Here is a 27,260-nt window from a genome sequence, read left to right as displayed (position 1 = left end):
ATACAGGGCAGGTAACAAGCCCTGCAATAAATATAGAATTTAAGTCAAACGAATTTAATGTTCGTTTAGGTATCATACATGTGTATCTACACAGCGCAGGTGACAAACCCTGATATCAAGATAAAAATAAAGTTAAATGAATGTGTTGTTTCTTTAGGTATCTTACATATACATCCACACAGCGCAGGTAACAAACCCTGAAATCAAGATAAAAATTAAGTTAAATGAATGTGTTATTTCTTTAGTTATCTTACATATACATCCACACAGCGCAGGTAACAAACCCTGAAATCAAGATAAAAATTAAGTTAAATGAATGTGTTGTTTCTTTAGGTATCTTACATATACATCCACACAGCGCAGGTAACAGACCCTTACATCAAGATAAAAATTAAGTTCATATACATCCACACAGCGCAGGTAACAGACCCTTACATCAAGATAAAAATTAAGTTAAATGAATGTTTTGTCTCTTTAGGTATCTTAAATATACATCCACACAGCGCAGGTAACAGACCCTTACATCAAGATAAAAATTAATTTAAATGAATAAGTTGTTTCTTTAGGTATCTTACATATACATCCAAACAACGTAGGTAGCACAACCTAAAATCAATATAAAGTTGTAAATCCAGTTCATGTATTGTCTTTTTAAGCTATCATACATACTACTAATTGTTTTCATTTAAATCAACAGAATACTACTTGACTTTATATCATCATAATGTTATGTTGCATTATATATTCTTAGATAATCTACAACATATCACAAAATGTTAAAACCAGTACCGAATAGTTTACAAACTTAGACTAATATCAAATTATCTATGAAAAAATAATGATAACATATAAAGTAATTATGATAAATACAATTTAAATCAGTCGATAATAATTTGTTACCCTAATATCTGTACAAAAAATTAACATAAAATATAGATAAATATTTACATAGTTTTATCAGTTAAAAAGCAAAAACCACACAATTTTAGAAAACAATAAGATATTGAATTGTTAATATATATGGATTTACATAGACTCAAGTGAGAATGATTTTTTTTCATCTTCTGCCAAACATATTCTTCCCTGTTATGTTGTTGCTAAGCATGATACGTTGTTGATATTGAAAACGAGATCACACGTGTCAATGGTGTGATACTAGCAAGATTTCTTGAATTCCGTCTCAGGAATTTTATGCTGTCTCTGAAAAACATAGACATATCTAATCACAGACATTGAAAAAAAAATAAAAAAAAAATAATCTTTTATTATATATTTCATAACGAAGGCCGATTTGTTATCAGTTATGACATATTCAGTTTCAATATAATGAGTCTGTTACAAGTTTTATATTTAGATTAAATACTGGTCGTTGAGATCAAATTAGGTCTCATTCTTATAATAATAAAATTTATTCCATTTCTTGTAAACAATCTCTTTATTCTTAATAAAAATACCAGCATGGTGTCGTATGTCATTTTGCAGCATCACACTTTAAAACCTCACATTTGTTTAATTTTCCCTTCGGAAAGTTATAAAAATTAAAAAATGGATTAGATTTTAATGTGAAAAATGTAAGTAATTTGTAAATTATTGAAGAAATCACACATTCGTTTTTTTATAAACTTTAAGGTAATATAAATCGTTTTGATTTTGAACGTTAGCAGTGACCATATAAAAACAGATTGAACTATCGTAATATTGTTTCATGATGATGGATTATCCAATCAAGTAGAGGTATTTATCATATCACATATCACTGATTCGTATCACACTTGGTACAGTGTTAACAATAACCATATTAAAGAGAGTGTAATTGTTTCTATAAGGAATGGGATGATATAAAGTCAATCGTGTTAATCAACCTTTATTTTGTGTCAAATGTATGGTTGACTGGTGTTGGTCTTTTTGAATGTTTTTTAGTGTTGCTATTGTCTTTTTAATTTTCTTAAACAGCTCTTTGACAACTAAAATTTTTAGTAGAATTAAAAATATATATCTTCACCAAAAAAAATATAAAGCACCAAATATCAAATCGATAGTAATTTCTGTTTTTAAAATCATTTTATACACAGGTTATTTATAATATCTTAGTATACACAGAAAGATCTTCAGATCTTAAGATACAGGATCTATGTACGTATAACCTACTTCCAGTTTACTTGTAGCAACTATGAATGGTTGATATATTTCTGCTTGTAACCAATGTGCTTTCTATTGCATCTGCCAGTTCAGTAGTAACAGAGTCTTCTCGTAAAGCTTTTAGAAATTCAATAAATCCCTTTTCACTCCCATGCAATAGAATGTCCATTAGTTTTCTGTTCTTTTGTATTTGTGCTGGACAGGCATTTATCATTTGACTATCAGCTATTGTCAATATATCACATGATATTAAATGATCTACTATTTTTTCATGATTTATACAGTGAACGATATTTGAATAGTTCTTCTGTAGACGAACTCTATAAACAGGAACAGTCCAGTCGGACAATCCTACAATTTATTGATTAGAAGTTTTTATTATCACTTTAAATACATGTGTTATAAGAATAAACAACGAGAGTTTCACGGGATATCATAGATCATGACCGCAGAAGTCGTAAATTATTTTGGAAAATCCGAGTAGAAACTTTTGAGGGAAATCTCAGCATTAAAATAAGACAAACAATTATCGAAAATGTAAAAACAAATAAATTCAATTGTTTTACATTGTCTTATCGGGGCCTATTAAAGCTGACTATGCGGTATGGGCTTTGCTCATTGTTGAAGGCCGTACGGTGACCTATAGTTGTTAATGTCTGTGTCATTTTGGTCTTTTGTGGATAGTTGTCTCATTGGCAACCATACCACATCTTCTTTTTTATACTTTATGGTGTTTTTTTTTCAATCATTTAAGTAAATGATGGTTTATACAAAACACGGGTCATCCAGGTTAACATTGTAATTATATCAACGACAAAACGAAAATCCAAACCAAGAATACAAACCCCTAACATTAACAACGGTGCCACAAGAATTGTAGGGTCAGCCTATATGATACTATCCTTTCCACATTTATTTTATGGGTTTTAGCATTGTTTATTTTAATATGTTATGTTAAACAAAACTGTTGCTTTTTTTTCTTTTTGCGCCATGGATTATCTGTAGTCTACCATCACCTTATTAATTGATTGTACCTTCGGTACTTTCACTTTTACAAACAAAAATAAGATCTTTTTTAACTGGAAATGTATCAAGAAGATCAATGCAATACAAAGACTGCTACATGTATTTGTGTATTATACCTTCATTTTGAGGTTCTAATGCTTCACTTGAGCCCTCTTCCTGTGAATTATATTTCAATTCATCTGCTAAATCTGTGTATCCACTTTTCCGGAGTGCATCAACGAACACGGTATAAGTGAACTCTCCCCTTTTATTTACTATTTCAAGCAATGCTTTATTCTGATCATCTTGTCTAACGTGCTGCTCAATGCTGCGTCTGTCGTCGGATGATATCACTAAATGTGACATCATATAATCTAAAGTCTGACTGATATCTATGTCTTGTATGATTCTCTCTGTATTTAGGAAATATAGATTATATGTGATTATATTGTTATTAGTATCAGAATTAAAATGATTTCAGATTTTGTATTTTTTTCAACTTGGTCGGATATCATTATTCAGATAACCACTGAAACATGAGTCCAATCACAACAAAATTAAAAAAAACAACACGTGCTGTTTTCACTTTAAAGCAGAAGCGTTTACAGAAAGTGCATGTGAATTATCGCCGTTCAAATAATTTACATGCTATGCTGCACCTAACTGTAGGTTTATATAAAACCAAATTTTCCTTATTGAGTTGGAACGTTTGTTTTATCATGATTTTCAAATGTGTCATTAATAATGATAATAATAATAATAACTCTGTATCTAAAGAGGGTTATACAGTTAGCTATAACACTTATTTGTGAATTTTGTTTAAAATAATGGCGGTAACGAAATACTAGAGACTAATTATATGGTTGTGACCAGTATCTTACATGACAGTAGATTTTAAGTGGTACACTTTTGGAAGGAATGTAAGTTTACGCGAACAGACAGCTGACTCTTAAATGTAATAATAGTTCATGTAAAAAAGTGATGTCAGACTAATGGATTATTATTAAGACTGTCCATACCTTCCGCTTGTTCCGGTAATCCTACTCCATATGTTATGTATGGTAAAACACTACTTAATTCAAGGCGTTGGAGAGCTTTGAATAAAACTTCATATGTAGCTTCTGGAAGTCTCCTCCAATGGTTCAGGACCGCCTCTGTTTGGCTACGAAGATTTGTAACATGGTTTCTTTCAATCTGTTGCATCTCAACCACTTTAAGTCCAAGTTCTATTCCAAGCTGATAAGTTTGATTACCTATATGATCTGGCAGTTGTTGTAAACTTGAACCTAATGGTCTAAGATGCAACATGTCTCTTGGTTTGTCTAAAATATGTTCATCCAAAAAAATATTCATCTTTTTTATTTCAAAATAAAATAGAATATATCGCCCGTTTAAACAGTACTGCCTTTCCGTGACTTTGCAATGGTCTGCATAATACATTAAAATAGTCTATAAACAATTGACCTTACTTTAACATTGATGTTGATAGTTCATCTTTTCCCTATGATATCCACGTAAATTGTTAACACTTTTGATTTAATAGTAATAAATCAACAGTCTTTCACTTTATCTAGTATTCCTTTCAGCATAAAAAGTGAACAAACACATACATTGCCACAATAGTAGTTGAAGGGCAGTAACTCAAGTTCCAAGATGATAAGTTTTGAAATGCTTATCAGAACCTTTCAAAAATGTAGGTCCTCAATACCTTGTCATTTGTCTGGTTTTTTTTATATTTTTGAATTTAATTCAAGCTTCAATGAACGGTCTTTAGTAAAGAAAAGGCGTGTATACTTATTCCTGGTATCTTTGATGAGTTTTACCTTTCTACATTGGCTAGAGGTGTGGGAGAGGGTTTAGATCTCATAGACGTGTTTAGCCCCGCCGCATTTTTGCGCTTGTCTCAATTCAGGAGCCTCTGGCCTTTGTTAGTCTTGTATTATTTTTAATTTTAGTTTCTTGTGTACAATTTGGAGTTTATTATGGCGTTCATTATCACTGAACTAGGATATATATATTTGTTAAGGGGCCAGCTGAAGGATGCCACTAGGTGCGGGAATTTCTCGCTGCATTGAATACCTGTTGGTAACCTTCTGCTGTTGTCTGTTCTATGGTCGGGTTGTTGTCTCTTTCACACATTCCAATTTTCAATTTTATTGTTCTGAATTATTTCTAAACGATTTAAAGATTAGAAATGTTCACTTACCCAACTCTTTTTGAACTTCTCTTGAAATCTAAAATAAGAAACTTCAATTTAACAAATATTCTTGAAAGAACTTTCACAAACATAGGTAAGATATTATCTCTTTATATACTGTATGTATATTTCTTTACAGAGAAATGTATACTGTTTACATGAATTATCAACGTGTTTTTCAAATACAAGTACAATCATATGGCTGTTTCACTTTTTCTATTATAACCATGGCGTTGTCAGATTATTTTCAATCTATGAGTTTGACTGTCTTTGTGGTATCTTTCGCCCCTCTTGTGCTGTCTAGAATAATTTCCTATGCAATGTATGGTTCAACCTTCCAATTTTTATCTTAAAATGTCATGTACCAAGTCAGAAAAAATACCATTGTTATATTATAGTTCGTTTTTGTTTGTGTTACATTTTGATGTTGTGTTTCTGTTGTGTCGTAGTTTTCTTATATTTAATGTGTTTCCCATAGCTTTAGTTTGTTACCCAGATGTGTTTTATTTTTTCTCAATCGATTTATGAGATTCAAACAGCAGTATACTACTGTTGCCTTTATTTTTCCTTATCATGGTTGAGTTTATAATGAAACTTTGGAGGAAGGTTTCATAATAGGAATCTCATGAACGGTACATTATCAATAACATGTATAATCTATGAAAAAAGAGCAAGATCATATAAACCCAGTCGGACAAACTTACACCAATAACAGTTTATATATACACCAAAAATATTTAACATGTGACTCATACACTGATTTCAACAAATTAACTAAACACAAAAAAAAAAAATATGTTGACCAATGCATCATGCGATCTGTTTTATGTCATGTAAATAATGTACGAGGAGTATGAACTCTTTACAATCAAACAGTAACACACTATGGTTCACTATTAAACATTATAAAAGAAAAAAGTAATTTACTATGAAAACTCATATTGACAAACGAATCATGACATTGAGGATAAAAAAACAACCTAAGTCAACGTTGTAATGGACAATTTAGACTACAAGGACATTACAGCCAAAATATATTTGATATATTGCTTCCGTATTTTATTTTAAACTTAATTAAAGTCAAGTTTTCTGTTAGACATGAAGGTCTTACCACGAAAATGCATACCCTACATAGTTATCCCCTCGTTAAAGATAAGGGATACTTTCATGGGATTGATATTTCTCACAATCAGTTAATATATCAAGAAAGGGAGATCAAGGATATTGATCATATAACATAAAACATCGGAAAGCAATACAAAGAGGTTGCACATGTTTACCTGACATAATTTGTGGATGTCGATATCTTCTTCTTTCAAACTGTTCTGAAGCTGCTTAAATGTAGCATTTTGTGAACTCTTTTTCCAGTCATAAAGAGCATTCATTTTGACATCAAAGACCCATCTGTTGCTTGATTCCTTAATATTATCCCAAGAACTAACTGGATTTTTTTCCTTTAGGTGGATATACATTTTTCTTGTTTCTTCAATTGTCATTTCAGCTGCTAAGCGTCCCAAGTGTCTATCATTTGGATTACTATCTAGCCATGCCATATCTAGACCTGTAATATAGTGTAACTTACATAACTAAAAATTAAAAACTTTGCATTATGAAATGCTAAAAAAAAATCTCATTTATCTTATATTTATTTAAATATCTGCTTAATTTAGACTAGTACATAAACATAATTTTCATGCTTGAACTAGTCTAACTAAGCACACTAAAAATACTGAGCAGACGTGTAAATGAAAGAGATGGGAAAAAACATGAGCGACTCAGCAACCCAACGACACAAATAACCAGAGGACATGCAGTGATTAATATATAGCTTCAACAATAGACAGAAATGTAAGACATATGTAATGCCCCTTAGATTCCCCTCGACAAATATAGTTGTATATCAATTTAAGAAAAAATGTCTTAAACTACCTGCCAACGCCACTAGGTTCCCAAAATAGCAATGAATATATCATATAAAGATAAAATTGTTAAATTCAAGTTCAGATTTAGAACCTAAACACTGAATTTGAACTTTACTTGGTAATCAGTATTCTTACTTCCAACCAACAAGGTTTGTACTTCTACATACTGCATACAAACAAGAGACATGTATTTGATTTGACCTGGAAAGGAACTAAACCCTTGACTACCCACGTTTTTGGTGAGGTACTTATTCATTCTAATTCTAAATATAAATGGTAGGTCTCACAATATAAAACAGTTTAGATTTAATCAACATTTGAACTTTCATCTTACGTAGTCAAAACACACTTAGTGATCCATATCATTTGGCATGTGCTAATGGTTTACTGTTGATTTTTTGTAATATCCAGCATCGGATTTGCTTTTAATTTTGTCAGTAGGTATGTAATCATGGGGTTACTGCTTTATTGTTTTGTATACAAACTATCCGATTTTCCTTTTTTATTTATATTTGTTAACATTTGTTTTGGTTGCCTCATTGTTTTTATCAATCCTTTTTCATTTGAAAAAAACACGAAGACATTTAGAATAACTTGTTATAAAGTTTTATACTAGTAATACTAGCATATCAAACTAATGAAGGTAATACTAAGAAATATCTTACCCGGACAATCTTCCTGGCATATGTCAGCCTTCATAGGTAACTAATGATGGTAATACTAAGAAATATCTTACCCGGACAATCTTCCTGGCATATGTCAGCCTTCATAGGTAACTAATGATGGTAATACTAAGAAATATCTTACCCGGACAATCTTCCTGGCATATGTCAGCCTTCATAGGTAACTGTAAGGTAATACTAAGAAATATCTTACTCGGACAATCTTCCTGGCATATGTCAGCCTTCATAGGTAACTGTAAGGTAATACTAAGAAATATCTTACCCGGACAATCTTCCTGGCATATGTCAGCCTTCATAGGTAACTGTAAGGTAATACTAAGAAATATCTTACCCGGACAATCTTCCTGGCATATGTCAGCCTTCATAGGTAACTGTAAGGTAATACTAAGAAATATCTTACCTGGACAATCTTCCTGGCATATGTCAGCCTTCATAGGTAACTGTAAGATACGTTAATATGTCTATTAACAAATAAATTAGGATATCTCTACACTTAATATGATTGAGGTGTGCAGCACATATTGATGATTTAGGCTCGGAGAACAAAGTTTATTGTTACATCAGAAATGGCCATTTAACTACTAACCAGTAACTGTGATATTTCTGTTATCATCATTTTGCGTCAAATGTCAGTTGTCTGCATAGAGCCCACACTAGTGATTGAAGTCCTTTCTTAGTAATTTAATTTGTTTTATGGGCGAAAAAAGGGGGGTGTACTTAAAAAAAGATGAACCTAATATGTTTTTATAGTATAAATCAGACCGCTTGCTTTCACCTTTTATCGTCAAGGCCTTTTCACATAGCTTTTTTTACGGCAGGAATATAATTATCTACTTCTTTTTATGCTGTATAGTAAGCTTATAACATGTACCTTATACTTTTTTCATTGTTAGCCATGCGTTGTCAGTTTATTTTCGATTCATGAGTTTGACTGTTCTTTTGGTATCTTTCGTCCCTCTTTTATAGTTTGCTTACATTGGTAGACGATGGTGTAAATGCATTTTGATCAATCAAATTTAATAAAAATGCAATACTAATTTACGCGAGGACAATAAATTTGATCATATAACGCCATAAATATAATTAACAATATCAAACCAATCCGAAACAGTCATTTTGATATAAACATCTCGTATTCATCAATGTGTAAGAAACGAAGGCTGTTACTCCTCATGCTAGTTTTGACCTTACATTGATTTGATTTTTTATTTAGGTCCTAATTTGGTAATAAAGCCCATCGACTATGTCGGTTTTGAAACACCCTCGGCTTTTAAATATTCAGCATTGAACTTTCCTTATTAAGATTAAATCAGTTAAGCGATGCGGACACATAAAGTTAAAAAAGTGATGTTTTTGTATTGGTTTTTTAAAGACTAAATAATACCTTATTAAGCCGTTAATAGTAAATCAGTCAATTGTCATACTTATCCACTACGATAAAATCAGAATTTTTCAAACAATTCTATTGCCAGTCAATTAAGATCTGTTCAGTCTAGATTAAGATTTTTTTAAGTAGTTTTTATCTACCTGTACACATCAACAGCATACTGAATTGTTAAAAAAAATCCATTGAACTTTACTGAATTAACTTCAAGAGAATTTTCTGAAAAGTACTGAGTGATCGGAAGGATAAGTCTGAACCTAAAATAATAGACTGTAAACATCTGAACATTTTCCCGCCAAAATTTCAATGGCTAATATCTTAAGCGCATTGACCCATATTTTTTTTGTTCTTTTGGTTCCTTTAGAAATCCCCTATCAATATATACTTTTCATATGACTATAAATCAAAATGACCTGTCAAGCTAAAATTCATTTACAAGTGAACTGACTTTTCATCTAACAGCAAAAAGTTGAAAAAAATCTATAAAAGAGAGATACCTTGTCTGCAAACCATCTGGACACAATATTAGTCTTGTGTATTCTATTGTGATCGTGGCATGTCCATTCCTCCTTAGACATGTTCGATCTCAACGTGTGGTCAAAAAAGCAAAGACCTGACCCACAAACTATACCAATTTGAATGGTAAATGGCAAATCTCTAGTACAATCAGAAACGTCTGAAACTGAGAAATAGAAATTGGAAATGTTTGTAATGGCATGTGTGAGGCATTCCTGAGCTGTTGATGCTATTGTATGTACAATGGAAATTTGGCTTTCTTTGTGAGAAAGAGAGACTATGATTCTGTTTCCCTGAATGTCAATTCTCATATCGTGTTCATTATCAATTGTAACATCAGCACTGTCCGTGAAGATCATCAGGCGATTGGATTTAGTGCTGACTCGAAGCTTCCACATTGATATGAAAGTCGCAATGAATCGGTAAAGGATAGCAGGTGGTACAACTTCCTCCTTAAACCTATAAGCCAGATGTATGCTTCTGTCAAAATCTATCTGTTGGCTGTCTACTCTTTTGGTGCTTATCATGCATGGAACTAAGAAAACTTCAGATTCATTTTCATCGTCTTTTTGTCTACAAATTATGTCCAGATGAACTAACATTTCTACCATATAATCTTTATGCTCTGAGATCTCCTTGAAACAGTCTTGTTTCCATATTTCATGTAAATCCCTTTTCAACAATTTTCCATTCTCTTTGAGGTCTCCTAATATTTCAATGAGATGTTCTGGCCAAAACTGTTCGTCAGTAACGATGGAACGTAGTACGTCTACCAAAAATACTGGATCTATGATCACATTATCTCTCAAGCAAGCTTCATCGAAGTAGATCAGTTTTCCCAGGGCATGGTTAACCTTCAGAAACTTTTGTAGCTGATCGTCGGTTAATGCATGTTTTTCATTCTGCTGGTTAAGGTCATTCAGTTCACCAATGGATAGTACTTTCTTTTTCTCCTCTACTTTTTTGGCTAATTGAAGTTCAAGGGGAACAAACTTTGTTGGCATAGGTTCTCCACAACAAGGATGGTCTAATGCAACTTCCACCAACTGCTTCTTCAATGTCTCCAATTCTTTGTCCTCTTTGTTTCTTGCATCCACAAAAATAAGTGGTTGATATTGAAGATGATGTTTTCCTCCATGATTTTCGAAGAGTTTTCCGATTGAGTCTTCTAAAATTCGTCTCTGTTCCTCAATATCACCCTAAAATATAAACAGATCAAAACGTTATCTTTACAATCCTCCTTCATTATTTTCTTTACAGGATAATCTAAAATTTTCGTCTCCTTGAATTTAATCTCACTTTACCCTAGGATATATTAATACAATAAGATATAGCAAAAACTTTTGACGATTGCTTAAACTGAAAATGTTAACAGTAATAGTTCCAAAAATAATGTTTAATCGTTTAGAGAATTCCAAAGGAGATAACAATTGACCATTTAAACTGTCACATGGGTACTAACTGATGTTGAAAAATGGGGAAAAGCCATAAAAATGCATTCCAACTACATTACATATTTCTAGCAACAGCGGCCATGATTATTGATGGATCAAATCTCAGATGCACTTTGGTTTATACAGAATGTTCAGGTTAGTTTTGTGTGTAGTTTGTAACAGTGATGACTGCTGTACCAATATTTTGACTATTTTATATATTATTTCTGTTTTGTTCACGCATCGTTGTAAATATAACGGAATTTGATGAGACTGTTGTAAAAGTGAGAGGTTTAGCGCTATAAAACCAGGTTCAATTCGCCATTTTCTACATTTGAAAATACCTGTACCAAGTCAGGAATATGACAGTTGTCGTCCATTCGTTTGATGTATTTTGTCATTTGATTTTGCCATGTGATTAGGGGCTTTCCGATTGAATTTTTCTCGGAGTTCAGTATTTTTGTGAATTTACTTTTTTCAGAGATCTTGAATACAACTAAAATGTGTCAACAATTTTAAAATTTTTTATTGAGATTAATTAAGTATAGAACAACTAGAAAATAATTAAAAAAAGAACTACAATTCATTCTTCGAGGTTCAATAGATGATCTTTGTTAACAACAATAGGAGCTGATAGCACAAATCTAGTTCATCATCAATAATTCTTTGTTGAAAATAACTCATTTCTAAGATAAGAAAATAAGAGAAAAAAATCTTCGAACAGTTGTGTTATAGAAGTGCATCACTTGATTGCAATCTTTCTGTGAATATTCAATAATTAAGGCTGAAAACTTTCAGAGTATATTATACTTAAAAATGTACCATCTAGTAAATCCGACGGATGATCAAAATACCACAAAATATTTCATTGTGACAGGTTCATTTCTTCAACATATATCAATCTTTTCTGTAGTTTTGGAGATATAGGGGGAAAACCAACGGATGGGTTCTTTACGCCACATTCAATTGCGACTCTGTCTTACATGGCAAAGTAGTAAAGCTACAAAGCTCTTTAAATTATGTCATTACTTACTTTTACTTGATCTTTGTGTGTTGCAACAAATTTGATTTTTGGGTATCCTCCATTTTCAGTCAAAGTCTTACAATATGTAAGGACTGAATTAACCCAATGGACGAGATAGACTGCAACGAACACACATACATGTTAATATGTTTGAAAGTGTAAAATTGTCTTTCAATAATTAATGATCAATAAGCATTTATAAGTAAATGAAAATAATTGATTCCCACAAACACTATCTAATCATATCAATCTTTTCAATTGTTACATGTGTTAGCAGCATTGTTGAATTTAATACAAAAACAAATTGTAGATCATTTCAGTAGTTAGATTAATTATTCCTTTAGGAAAAATATTTTGTATTCCTGCTGACATAGCCTCAAACAATACTGTGTTATTTGCATGAATCATAAACTTAATTAAGCAACAACAGAATGTAGGGATAATCATTCTTATACATTCACGACGAGGTGATTTTAGAACATCACAAATCGGTCTTCCGCTCTTTGTGTTTAAATTATAAAAAAATAACAATGAAATTCTTCCTTCTTAATACTGGATAAAAGAAATCAGTTTATCTAGATGTTAAATTAACCAATAATACTAGATCTTGTATTGCTGACCCTGTTTCTGTATAAATCTTTGCAGAAGAGCCTATTGTTTGTTATATTGAGGTCTTAAATATTCAAATAGAGCTAAGGCGATCAACAGTTAACCTATATTGAAATACTATAAACATATCTTATTTGAATGTAAATAGATAGATTGTCTTGACTATTTATAAATGGTACCATACCTGCTGTATTTCGTTGGTTTTTACAGCCAGGTAAGTCTATGTAGTCAGGTATTTCTTCGTAAATACCTTTACTACCATTGAATATCAATACAAAAGTGCCTCTGCTAGATATGAAGAGTTGGTGTGTCAAGTGATATATCTTTTGACCGCCAAAGTCCCATAAATCTATGGGGACAATTACCATTTCGTAATTGCCTTTATTACATTCAGATCGGATTAGTTGAATAATTGCCTCTTCTGAAATGTCCTTGGCAGTCAATTTATCTTCAGTGTCTCCCTCTCTCCCAGCACTATCATCTCTAGTAGCTCCATGCATCAAAGCACTTTCATCATTTGAGGATTTAAGATTTGCAACATTTTTACCTGAAAACAACATATAAGTTGATTTGTGTATGTAAGAATTGATAATTGAAACAAGATAGTCGTGTATTTTGTTAAAAAACAACTTGTGTTTCCTTAATCACATATATCATGCGTGTAATTGATAAAAAAAACGAATATTCAAAAAGAATAATTGTCCATTTTAAAGTTTGTCAAACTAATTTGGTTTATACAGACATAACTATATTCGCAAAGCATTGTTGTCCTTTTTAAATAATTTGCCTTTTGAAATCTATTGCACTGATTTTCATTTTTAAACAGCCATGTTTGAATACAAATAAATCAATGATGCAAAAGAATAGATTATCTTATTCATATTTTGTATTGTGGACCCTTTTTTTAAGTTGGTCCTCATTGAGGTCTAGAGTATCCGAAATAAAACTTGTTTTTATATAGAAAAGCATGAAGTTAACGATTTTTTTAAAAGCTGAATCTTAACATGTATTTAGATTTTAAAGTTAAGAACCGGTTTTCAAATCGGCCCAAATCGGAGTCTAAATTAACCATTGTTCAAATTAAACAAAACAATCATTCATAAAGTTCTTTGATATGCCGTATCGAACTGTGTATTTAAAGTATGGCCTTATGTCCCTATTATCAATTTGGTTTTCTTTGAGTCCGGAGAATTCTAAAAAAACTTGTGAAATTTAATTGTGAAGATGCTTTACTATTCTTTATCTAACGTTGTTATACACAAATAATTGTCCGGCAACACATACCTCCTAGTTTTTTGGTCCTTTTAAAAAGTTTTGACCATAACCATTAAAATCAATCCAAACACTCTGTTTGAAGAATTGAACCTTGTGGTGACATTTCACAGCTTTTCACTGTTTAACAATGTTCTTTGTTAACATAAACTATGACATAGACAAGGTTTGGCACAACAAAGACAAGAAAGACAAGAATTCCACACAATATGGCATGATTTATATTCACACATAATACTAACAACACATACCTTTCAATACTTTCTGTTTTCGACTTGGGAGACTAAAGAAAGCTTTCAATCTTGACGTTATTGTGCGTACACCTGGAGTACTGACATAAGACTTAACACCACTTCTGTCTTGCATTTCCTCTTCACGTTTTGCACCCCCAGGACTGGATGTAACATGACCTGCACTGGATGATATAGAACCTTTGTTTTGGATTTCCTTCCTGTGTTTAGCATCATCAGAATCTGACATATCTTTATTAGCTTTAGCGACATCTGTAATTGCCATTTCTTTACTCCTTAGCAAACTTTGCACAGTTGCATTCAAAATAGTCCCTGAAATAATGCATAATCTGATTGATTTATTTAAAAAAAATCAATTTCCACATTATTTGTTTTGATCATTACAAAACATAAATTCACGCCAACTGAGGAACTACTCTTAGATTACGACATATTGTTAAGAAAGACATAACATGGTTACATTTTGTCACATTGCAAAAGTAATCGATGATAACAGATTACTGATAACGATTTCCCCTGCCCTCATGACAGGCAGCACGCCAATAAGTTGTAAAACATTCCAAACAAGTAGGCCAAGGGTCTTTTTAATATGTTAAACTATGGTTTAAGATTGAATTTTCATTGTTGTTCGCTTAACAGGATAACAATACATGAAATAGGTAGGACCAGTAAAGGAGGCCGTGCAGATGAAGGTCGGTGAAATTTAAGCTGCCACTGGACAAAGATGGTATAATGGATAGGGTCAGAAATTAAAATGACATTCTCTTTACACGAGGCATCGGATTAAACATCCCATTTTTAATGATTGTATATTTTATACACTCCATACAGCCAAACGGATGCCTCTCTTTCGGCAGTGTTTCACTGCCGTTCGAAAAAAGACCTAAGTGACAATATTTCTATTCACCCATGGGGATTATTGTATAGAAGGCAAATCTGAAAAATGTATTGGAAGTAATTTCTGCATTTGAACTCAGGAGTAACTGAAACATTCGTTTGCATTTGATTTTTTAAATGGTGAAAAAGAATATAAGAAAATATAACATGTTTGACTACACGAAGCATTAATGATTTTTCCAAAGATTGAAAATCAAAAGGTAAAAACGTAGTAAATTAATATTCTAATGTGTTTGATTAAAAATATATATATTTATCTATATATATATTCCTAGTTTTCGAAATTCTTCTTTGCAACATTTAGATAACATTTTGAAAGTTTGAAAATCTTACAAGTATAGTAATTGAATAGTAATAGAATGTTGAAATATTGAATTAGCCGACTTCTGCCTAATGACAAAGACATTTATAGTCTTGAAAAGGAAATCAACATGACGTTACAAAATATCGGTAGAATAAATCGTCATCATAAGGCTTATCGGCCAATAATATGCATTTTTCCATTTAAATGTGTCCATTTACAATTTCCAATTAGGTATGCAAAATAATGCACGGACAGACTGTAAAAGGTTGTGTGGAGAACATACTAGATTTTTTCAGAAAATAAAACATAATAATTTCACTGTCAGGCAATGTCTGAAAAATTGTGTTATCTGAATTGTGCAGAATTTTTGACTTATTCATACTTGCCTTCAAGGTAGAGATTTCTATATATGTACGTCCCTAAATAGTATCGAGTAATGCGTATGAAACTATGTGCATAAACAGACAATTGTATATGCCTATCAGTGATTTTCGAACGTTTTACAATGTTTTATTATGGTACCCTAAAACTAGTCATATTCAGTATGTTTACGAAGAATCAAACATAATAATGTTGGGCTTCCCACGGATTTACCACCAAAGGTCAAAGGAGTAAGCAGAGGCCAATATAATAGACGGAAATCAACGAAAAAACAGATGATTAAGTTTTACTGAAAGTGTCACTCGAGATACATATTTACTTCACAATATATAATTCGAACTTTGACCTAAAATATGGGTTCAATCTCTTACTCAAATTTAAACACATTACTCTGAGATGCATTTCCACAGTCAATTTTTGTTTATATTCTTAAAGCTTACATACCCTTTTCCACGAAAATCCAACAACGTTCCTTTATATTCATTCCAGCTCTGCCGAGGTAAATCCATATACCATCTGTTGACTCTCGATGTTCTGGAGCCTCATCTCCCACTAGAATTTTGGCTAAACATGTCTTGCCGACACCAAATGGACCGGTAAGAAAAACACGGTTCCAGTAACATTTGTATGATCCGCTGCTTAACAGACCTTGAAATTCCATATCCGAAAAAATCTTTATTTCTTCATAAGGTCCTGCATGTATAAAACCGAAATTAATATAAATTATGAAATTCAGATATCATTTTTATTGTTATTTTGCTGAAAAATATACAAGAACTATCAACAGGAAGTAACACGTAATCCAATACATATTCTTTTACTTTTATTCATTTTAGTACAAGAGTGCACACATTGAAATGTCTCGCCTGATTTACTGACCATTGATTTTGTGCTGAGTCTTAAAGATAAAGGTTTTGTTAAATGTGTCACATTAACTTACGATCTGTGATTATGAGTTCAAGGTCAGATATATTCTTTCAGACGGACATATGTACATAACAATATTTTGAACACCAAATACAGTTGACCAATTGCTTGTGGTAATTAAAAAAAAACAAGACCAAAAAACACATACTTAATATTGACTAATGAACCATAAAATTTCGTCAGGTTCAGATTGTACCTACAATACAAACATGTATACCTTACAGTTATTCCATGCACCAACAATAGCTGACCTTATACTTGAAGTATTTGAATTGACTCGAGTTTTACTGTTCATATTGATATGTTTTTTGTTTCTTTCTAAAATAGCTAGAGGTATAGGGGAGAGTTGAGATATGAAAAAATATGTTTAACACCGTCTGTCCAAAGTCAGTAGCCTCTGGCTGTTGTGAGTCTTGTATGATTTTAAATTGCAGTTCAATGATATTTTTTGGAGTTTAGTTTGACGTCCAATATAACTGAACTAGTACGCATTTTTGTCAAGGGGCCAGCTGAAGCACACCTCCGGGTACGGGGTTTTCTAGCTGTGTTGAAGACCCATTGGTGGCCTTCGGCTTTTTTTTTTGCCTTTTGGTCGAGTCGTTGTCTCTTTGACTCATTCACAATTTCAATTCACAATTCAAAAAACATATGCAAAAACTTAATGGAAAATTAGGTGACTAATTTATTTACACCAATTTGACTCAAATTCTCATATCTTATTTATAAAATACTAAACCTTATATAAAAAAAAACAATTAATAATAAAATAACTCGATATTATACATAATAAATATGTGTGTGTTTTAGCATGTTTCGTATATGCCATAAATTGATCATCGAAATGACTTTCGAAGACTGCTGACAGTAAAATAACCCGATATGAACATTAACAAGGCTATACGTTGATTACATAGATAGCGACATCGTTAAATTAGACTTATGTAGGTCTGTTCGATTTTTTGTTATATATTAAGTTTAGACTATATCTTTTAATTCGTTTAATTGAGGTCTGGAGCTGGCATGTCATTAACTGCTAGTAGTCCTTTGTTGGTGAATGTATCATTACCATGTTGCTAAGTTGTTTTTATACTTATTATAATACCGGACTCGAACTGCTTTGAAAAAGAGGGACGAAAGATACCAGAGGGACAATCAAAGTCATAAACTGAAAAAAAATTGAAAACGTCATGGCTAAAAATGAAAAAAAGACAAACAGACAAACAATACCACACATGACACAACACAGAAAACTAAAGAATAAGCGTCATGAATCCCACCAAAAACAAGGGGTGATCTCAGATGCTCTGGAAGGGTAAGCATATCCTGTTCCACATGTGGCACCCGTCGTTTTGCTTATGTAATAACACATCTAGTAAATAGTCTAATTTGGTAGGTCACATTCGTGAAAGGGAAGGGGATTGTAGTTACGACGTAAGGAACATAGCCGATATCATTTGTTAAACGGTTATTCCATAAGGTCAACCAACTCGTTATGGTGTTCGTAAAAATTACGAAATTTATTGAAACTGAGCTTTTCTATGCGAATTGCTTTGTGTTTATTTATTCTACATTGGCTAGAGGTATAGGGGTGTCATCTCACAAAACATGTTTATCTTCGCTGCATTTTCTACCTGTCAATGTCAAGACCCTTTGGCCTTTGTAAGTCTTGTTTTTTTATTTGTTTTAATTTTTAGTTCGTTTATATGTTTTGGTGCTTAGTGTGACGTCCATTATCACTTAACTATTACACGTTTTTTAAGGTTTTTAAAATGTCCACCCCGGGTGCGGGATTTTGTCGATGCGTTGAATGCGACTCATTGGTGGCCTTCATCTGTTATCTGTTCGGGTTGTTGTCTTTTTGATACATTCCTCATTTCCATTCTCAATCATAAGAAAATATAATCATCGTTTTCCAGTATAAAAATAGTTTTGGTGGACCAGATCAGATTAGACAAGGAAAATGCTTCACTAATGTTGAACTTCCAATGTTGACATTCTTTTTCTCTTAATTCATGAATATGACTTATAAGTTAAACTAATTCTAGCTAATTAATTACAATATCTTAATTTTTGTATGCATAGATTCGGGGACTGTCTATTTATGCAAATATAATTTTCCTTGATTGATTTAAATAACACAACTAGCCTTCAATAAGATTTCAAATAACATATCTATATGGTAGAGCATACATCATAACAATATAAAGTTTTGAAAAAAAAGTGCATATTAATATAGAATTTCACGTCTATTTCTATGTTACATTTTACAAAAGCAATTTAGCTGCAAAAATCATAATATGATTTTCATGAATAAGAAGATTAGATTTATTTAGTTAAACACAACTACTGTGGGATTGAAGTAAAATATCAGTTATTACCATCATTAAAGTTGATAGTTCTAAGATTATACTTGGAGTTACCAAGATAAAGGTTGATAGTTCCAAGATTAAAGTTGATAGTTTCACGATTAAAGTCGACAATTTGAAAAAAAATATAAAAAAGGATGAACCTTACATGCTTCCGTAGCATAGAGACATATTTTGGTACAAGTCTATTATTGAAACCTAGAACTCTTATGATACTTAAATAAGTATGATGCTATCTTTTTTTTTTTATATAGATACAATAAGTATCATTTGATCATATACAAATCTGAATGGGTTTAAATCAGTGGGCTGCTGTCTCATTCATTGTATTCCACACATACCACTTAATCAAATTGAAATCTTACCTTTGACTAAATGTGTTTTATCTATTTGCTTTAGGGTTCCTGTGATCATTGCGGGGTCTTCCTTTGCCATGACAGTCTACAACACAGCAGATTACATATTCTGGTGATGAATAGCGTGTTATTGATTTAATTTCAGTACATGTTTTTATAAATCTTTAAGCTAATTTCTTATAGTACCCCTATATTTCTTTGGACAATTGGCATTTTATAACTTTCACTTACTTTTCATACGCTCCTCCTCCTACATAATTAGGATGCTGAGGCACAAATTAAACACTCGATGACCCCGAAATTTGCTGATCCAGAACAATTAACACCCGCTTCGTCCTGGGTTAACCGATTATTATTTCCCTTGTTTTGTTTTTATTATCAGTAAACTATTTTATTGTATGACTTATGTCATGTTAATGTTATAAGTATATACTAGTTATTCTAGTAATGAATAGCATGTTATAAATTTAACTGGAGAAAAAAAAGATGCTCAAATGTTTTCTATACATTTATAGTGTAATATTCAACATGTGTAAGTCGATACTGTTGCTGCTGGACTATTATTTCCAATGGAATATAATCAACTCAGTGGTTCGCTAATGACATAGTTCATACATGTATCAAACATTATTTTGTTTTTAAATCTTCCGTCAATAAATTCTGAAATGTTAAAGATGCTACAGCTTCTACTTCCTAAGACAAGTTGACCTCGTACAGATTTTTGCCATTTAGTCTTCAATTGCGACATTCATTGATTGTCAAGTATTAATCAACAAAACTCATTTTGAAGCATACAACATCACATTATACTATAACTGAGTTTTTTAACTCATGTTTTTTTTTTTCTTCAAAAATTTAGACAATTAGAACTTCCTACACAGTGGGGTTAGTTCGTAGTTATTTCACATCAAGCAGACACACTATATACTTTAATTCACTGAGATATAAGCCAACAAAGTTCAACTTGTCAAATTTTATGAATGCAACTATTATTTTTGCCATGAAAGATAACAGTGTTCGATATACTAAAATCAATTTTCATTTTGATGTATAGTTCTATAAACATGATCAGGTCATTACAAGACTGAAATGGATACCTGATGGTAAATAAGCATGAACAAAGTAAAGCAAAATATCATTAAAAAGGCTCATTAATAACGAAAATACATGTTTTTTTTCAGATTTTTTGCAAGTCAAGTACACCAATTAGGTCCAAAGTGGGTCAACCAGAATGGAACTGATACGAATTCTGCAACTTGTGCGCCGATTTGTATATTGTTAAGGTCTGTACCGTCTTTAATAATGAGCAAAACTCAAATCATATTGAAAACTACAACAACTGAATAACAGATCCCTGACTTAATGATACATACAGAAACTGGCATGGTTAACATGGGTGTGGGCACTCAAATGTCCCCTATCCTCATCTCATGGTTTACCGGCACAACAAATGAACCAACAGTTATTAAAATATCATCAATGAGGGCAAACAATTTGAGGCGAATACAAAATAAAGACATTTATGTTCATGGTTCATTATATTTGGGCACATGATTTTTTTCACTAAAGATAAACACATTGACTTCATTTGGAAACAAGTTATGTTTGTGCAGTGCCATACAGAAACCAGTTTTTTTTATATTTAAAAAGTGTAACAAGAATATCGAACTCAAGCATAAATTCAAACAATTCCTGTTTTTTAATAGAATTTTTTTTCTTCTAATTATCCATTCTTTTTCAAGAAATGTAGATTCATATAATTTATTAACACATATCTATTTTATTAAGCAACAACTTAAGCGTATACAAGCATGTCTGTGCACCTTTGTAGTATACAACAGGAAACTATTTTACGTTTGATTGAATGTTAAAAATTCGATACTACTGTACTTAAAACAAAGTTTGAGAGAGAATTGAAAAGTTGACAGTGTGTGTGTTCATATGCAAACACAAATACAAAATTACATTGGAGACGTTTCTTAAAATTTGCAAATGATACCTTAATTTATAAGATTTTTTTTCCATGTATCTTGATTTTAGGAGCAAAAGTGTACTTATATAAAAAAAAAAAAAAGAAAAAAAAAAAACCTTTTTACCATACAAAATTTATAATTGACTTACATCTATCCAAATAGTGTGCATTTTCTACTTCAAATGTCATACACCGATTATATTTCCCCCAAGGCATATACAATTAATGTATAATAAATTACATAAACGCCATGAAAGTCATGTATTAGTTTGCAGCAGAAAATTAAAATATTTTTTGAAGATGATATAGTATGAAGTAAATAGTTATCAAAGGTACCAGGATTATAATTTAATACGACAGACGCGCATTTCGTCTACATAATATTCATCAGTGACGGTAAGATCAAAATAATTATACAGCCAAACAATTAAAAATTTGAAGAGCTTTGAGGAGCCAAAATTCCAAGAAGTTGTACCAAATACGGCTAAGGTTATCTATGCCTTAGTTTTTCTAAAAATTCAAAGTTGGTAAACAGGAAATTTATAAAAACGACTATATAATTAATATTCATGTCACATTATACCTGAACCAAGCCAGGAATTTGACAGTTGTTATCGTTGCGTGTGATGTGTTGGAGCTTATGATTTTGCAATTTGATTAGGAAATTTTGTTTTTGAATTTTCCGCGGAGCTTATTGTGGTTTACTTTTTGTAAATCTGTAAATAAACTTAAATAATCTGGAGATGTGTAAAACAGACACATAATATTGCTTTGCATATTATGTTATATACGCATTATACAAATGCAATAAGTACACCATAGCAAATTTGCTCAGAGATATGTTACGCCTGTCGGGAAAAAGTGCAGAAAAAACACAATCTGATGGACATTGCTTATAATTTTAAAGTGTCTGGCCCAACTATTGGTATGACCTTGAAATATGGTTAACGAACTGATATGTTCAGACATTAATGAAAATATTGTCTATTGTAAATAATTTCTTTCAGGTTAATTTAATCATACAACTTTGCATTGAAAATCGTTTATTGATTGAAAGCCATTGGATCATTACGCTACGGATCATGGCATCGAAATAGTCGTCAAACGCAGAGTTATCATTTTCACAAAAGATATTAATGATCTTTAACAAAAAGTTTATTTAACATTAATTTCCCTGAACCATGGCCTAGAAGGCAGTGCCGCACAATATTCACCAAACTATTATATACTGATAGCCATGCAACTTCACACATACTAGTAACTAGTAATATAATATATTACCAGTAATCTTTGTCAATTTAACTCTATAAGAAAACTTAACGTTTAAAATGGCTAATAAATTGAAAGTCTCTAGATCATGGCTTAGGGGACAGATACTCAAAATAGTCATCAAACTGATATGCTCTAATGGTAATACAACTTCTTTATTTTTCCTTTGTTAAAATAACTTAAAAATAAAACATTACATTGAAAATAACTACTTAAGTCAAAGTCACTGGACCATGGCCTCTGGGGAATGACCTAAAAATTGTCTTTAAACTGATATCATAAGTGATATGGTTCCCTACTGACCCCCTACGGATTCGTATAGGGTTATTGAAAAGAGCGTAAGGCTGAAAGCCGAATCTATTACGGATTTTATTCTCGGTGTATGGGTCAATGGTGAACTGTATAACGTATCTATTGAACATGGGATCTTGCCTGGGGCGTTATGTAGAAAAAGAAACAATGAAATACAAAAACACCAATATACGGTGTGACCATTAACTGTAGACGTGAAGTCGTGAACCAACCAGGAATTTTACTAACCCCTACGGATCCATAGTGTCATCATTTGATTGCGTTAAACCCATCACAACCATATGATTTACACGCGGTGCGATAAGTAATGATAGAGAGGAATCTTGATGTAAATTATATCAATGACCTGTCACAAGGAGTTTCTTTCAAACTAAAGCAGAAGATTTTTCAATTGATGATGCCATCATCAGCCATATCCGGAAAACATTCCCTTTCTCGTTTTCAGAGGCGTTCGTCGTAAACCAAAAACAACTATACAAGAATTCACAGAACCGTTTGCCTTCTCTGTGATAACTGCTGTCAATATTAAGAAGTAATTATAACTGCCAAAAACGTAAGTCCAATTTTTAGATAAATACACCAAAGATAAATTTTGTTTTCTTGGTTTCAATGAGGCTTTTGATCAAGATTCTTAACTTTCCATTGACATATTTTTCCTTTAATGTATAAAATTCTAAAATCAAAATGAAAATGTACACTTTCTTATTTTTTTCTTATCCAACATAACATGTACCTTGAGGTAATCCATTATTTCTTTCTTCCTCTTTTTTATCTCTGGAGAATCCTGGCTGTCCTCTGCTGCAGCCAACATATACGAAGTCTCACCCTAAACGACAATAATTCGTACCTATAAAGTTATGTCTTCTTTCAACTTTCAGGTAATATTTAGACAGCTCTTTACATTTGTTTGTTTATATAATTCATTACAAAATTTTAAGAGTGTCGTTTTATATTCGTTCAATGTCTACTCATTTAGGATAACCTACGGTAAGAGACAAACCAGAAATAATGATGTGTAGACATCGGTGTTGCTTGATTATGCGCATGTATATAATTGGTTTAACTGTCACCGTAACATATTATAGCAGTATTAATACATCAACTGCTGTGTCCTTACAATTGATACTTTAAAAGTAACAATTTATAACTAAGGGTTGCGTCTTAAAAAACGTGTTTAAAATTGTTAAATTGGAGACAGTCATATGTGTGACAATTTTACCATAGTGTTTAATTGTTTAACTGCAAGTTCCAGTGATTAAATTGTTATGAGGTGGTTCATTGTTCAGTTTTTATTGACATTTGAATGTTTGATTGGTCCTATTGGTGACTCTATAACTGTAGTGTTTAATTGTTCATGCCAGTGAGTATAGTGCAATGAAGGGAGTTTGTTGTTGGTAAGACATGTTGACTGTCACATGTTTGATTGGTTATAATATAGAATTATAGTGTGCAGTTGTTTTATTGCCAGTGATAATAGTGCAATGAAGAGAGTTTGTTGTTGTTAGAACATGTTGACTCTCTCGTGTTTGAGTGTTGAATTGTGATAATGGTCTATTGTTCTTTTTTGTACCTGATAACTGTCATTTGTGTTGAAAGATGATTTTTGCGTATTGAGTGTCTTTAAGCAGTACCTGATTACTGTCACGTGTTTGATTTGTTATTTGCAACGATATGAGTTGAATGCGTATTTGTGTATTATGTGTCTTGTTTTGGTTCTGGCTAAATACTGGCTTTTGTGTATTTATCTTTTGGTAGTAACTGATTACTTTAATTCTTGTGATTGATTATTTGCATTGGTGTAGGCTGAATGTTGGTGTTATTAAGTGGTTTTTGGTAGTATATGATTGATGTCATATGTTTGCTTGGTGGCTGATATCGATAGGGGCTGCATTCTGATTTTTGTGTAGTACCTGAATTATTGTCATGCATTTGAAAAATTGCTTTGTGTCAGTGATGATTTATTGTTAGTGTTTGGGATGTAAGCGAAGGGATTGTGTATTGGTTGCTGTCATTGTGATAAGTTGGTATGTGCATAAGCTGATTATGATTTTGTTTTAGTGTAAGACGACTTATAAACAATACATTAAAAGGTGTAGACGATTTTTTTGTCTATGACTATCAGTCTTATAGTATGATTCTAGTTGTTAATAATCATAAGAAATATCTTTGGTTTTTATTTTAATAACAATTCACAAAATTCAGTATGCCAAATTAAACAACATTAACTACACATTTATTTTTTCAAAACAGTTTTAAACTTAACACTTAATATATAAACTTAACACTGAATATATAGTGTTAAAGGTCACCTCGGGTGTTATAATATAGTAAATAATGCCAAATGTTACCGTAGATGCTTTGACCAGTGAACTGATTCCTCCTTCTTCTATTAACCATTTGGTGACATGTAAATGTCCATACTTAGCAGCCCCGTGTAATGCTGTGAATCCGTACTATAATATCAAAATTTAGTCTATAAATTTAAAGTGATATTCTAGACATTATTGCGTTATTGATATCAGCAAAATAAAATATATGTTATAATGTCCCTAAAATTTGCAATATCAGCATATAAAAATATGTAATATCAACATATAAACTGAATGTCGTAAACTTCAAAATAAAGTGTTATCAACATAAACCAAAATATTTTTCATATCAGAATCCGTGGTAAAAAAACTCAACACCATGTGCTATTGTCAGATATGTCATGTCATGTTACAAAAATATTACGTTGTTAAAATGATGCATAAACTATTTATATCAATGAATTTAGAAAGACTTGTACGATTATTATCAGCTGACCAAACATGTTAACACAACTTGTTATCAGACTTTATCAAGATAACACTTTGAAACCTCATACATAGATTCAGTGCTTGTAAAAATGATACCCAATCCTATACATTTCACAAATTGTATTGTGTATTAAACCTGTTTGATTCAAGCATTAACAATAAACAGAAGTAGGATCAGACAGCAGATATATCTTTCGTACCTTGGATTTGGCATTTATATTACATCCAACGCTGGCCAGGTAACTTATAATATCCAGATGTCCTCCTAATGCAGCATACACTAATGGTGTGTGGCCATCCTGTTATAAAAAAATAAAATAAAATAATAAACATCAACACTTGTATGAAAAACTGGACAATGTTGTGTTATAAATATAAATACACAATAAACGAATGATATATATCACATAAATCAGTGATCTTATCTGAATAAAATTACCAGTCACACTTGTATTTATATACTCATCAGGAGTGTGTAAATTAGTATATCACCTTTATTGGGGGGGGGGGGTGAATTTAATAGTGCTAGAATGACGGATATACATTGTAACTATTGTTGGTGGTTAAATTGAAAGTGTCATTATCAGTGGTGTAAGAATGATGGATATTACCATTGGTGGTGGACCAATTGAAGGCGTAATTATCAATCGTGTGATACTGACGGATATTACCATTGTTGGTGGATGATTTACAGGCGTCATTATCAGTGGTGTTTAAATGACGGATATTACCATTATTGGTTGGTGAAATGAAGGCGTCATTATCAGTGGTGTGAGAATGACAGCTATTACCATTATATGTGGGTGAATTGAAGGCGTCATTATCAGTGGTGTGAGAATGACGGATATCACCATTGTTGGTGGATGAATTGAAGGCGTCTTTCTCAATGGTGTGAGAGCGATGTATATTACCATTATTTGTGGGTTAATTTAAAGCGTCATTATCAATGGTTTAAGAATGATGGATATTATTATAATTATTGATGGGTGAATTAAAGGCTTCATTATAGAGGGGGGGGGAGAATATCAGATTATTACATGGCATTTTTCATATCGCATGTATTATCAGCCCTAGGTTCAATAACAGCCCAAGAGCCGCATGGAAAGTGACATGTTATGATCTTTTTATCATATGCTTCAACAATGAAGAAAAATATATGGACGAATCGACAAAAAAAATCAACAATATACCTAAAGAACACTGTTTGGAAAAGTCAACTTTTTTTTAAAGTCATTTTCTAAAC

General features: G+C 31.8%; 2 protein-coding genes across 2 annotated transcripts in view; both read right to left on the bottom strand.

Annotated features, from left to right (window-relative positions):
- Positions 1 to 334: 334 nt before the first annotated feature.
- LOC143058120 (uncharacterized) overlaps positions 335 to 27,260 on the bottom strand; it is a 183,183-nt gene continuing 156,257 nt past the window's right edge. Inside the window, exons 13-19 of the mRNA XM_076231582.1 lie at positions 8,071 to 8,110; positions 6,622 to 6,902; positions 5,351 to 5,378; positions 4,164 to 4,466; positions 3,282 to 3,557; positions 2,149 to 2,490; positions 335 to 1,200 (exon numbers count right to left, since the gene is read on the bottom strand). Of these exons, the coding sequence (XP_076087697.1) occupies positions 2,156 to 2,490; positions 3,282 to 3,557; positions 4,164 to 4,466; positions 5,351 to 5,378; positions 6,622 to 6,902; positions 8,071 to 8,110 (1,263 nt within the window). The 3' untranslated portion in view covers positions 335 to 1,200; positions 2,149 to 2,155. The remainder of the gene's footprint in view (positions 1,201 to 2,148; positions 2,491 to 3,281; positions 3,558 to 4,163; positions 4,467 to 5,350; positions 5,379 to 6,621; positions 6,903 to 8,070; positions 8,111 to 27,260) is intronic.
- Positions 8,163 to 25,667, bottom strand: LOC143059313 (uncharacterized). Its single transcript, XM_076232793.1, has 10 exons — positions 25,568 to 25,667; positions 23,953 to 24,045; positions 19,676 to 19,751; positions 16,462 to 16,710; positions 14,436 to 14,747; positions 13,097 to 13,459; positions 12,313 to 12,422; positions 9,828 to 11,045; positions 8,347 to 8,386; positions 8,163 to 8,179 (listed from the first exon to the last, which is right to left on the bottom strand). Exons 2-10 carry the CDS (start codon positions 24,028 to 24,030, stop codon positions 8,163 to 8,165), a joined length of 2,463 nt encoding a protein of 820 aa, XP_076088908.1. The 5' UTR covers positions 24,031 to 24,045; positions 25,568 to 25,667.

The sequence above is a fragment of the Mytilus galloprovincialis genome, chromosome 14 (genome assembly GCF_965363235.1).
Source record: "Mytilus galloprovincialis chromosome 14, xbMytGall1.hap1.1, whole genome shotgun sequence".
In the NCBI taxonomy this organism is placed as follows: Eukaryota; Metazoa; Mollusca; class Bivalvia; order Mytilida; family Mytilidae; genus Mytilus; species Mytilus galloprovincialis.
The sequence above is the reverse complement of the archived record's forward strand: the minus strand, read 5'-3'. Positions and strand labels throughout refer to the sequence as shown.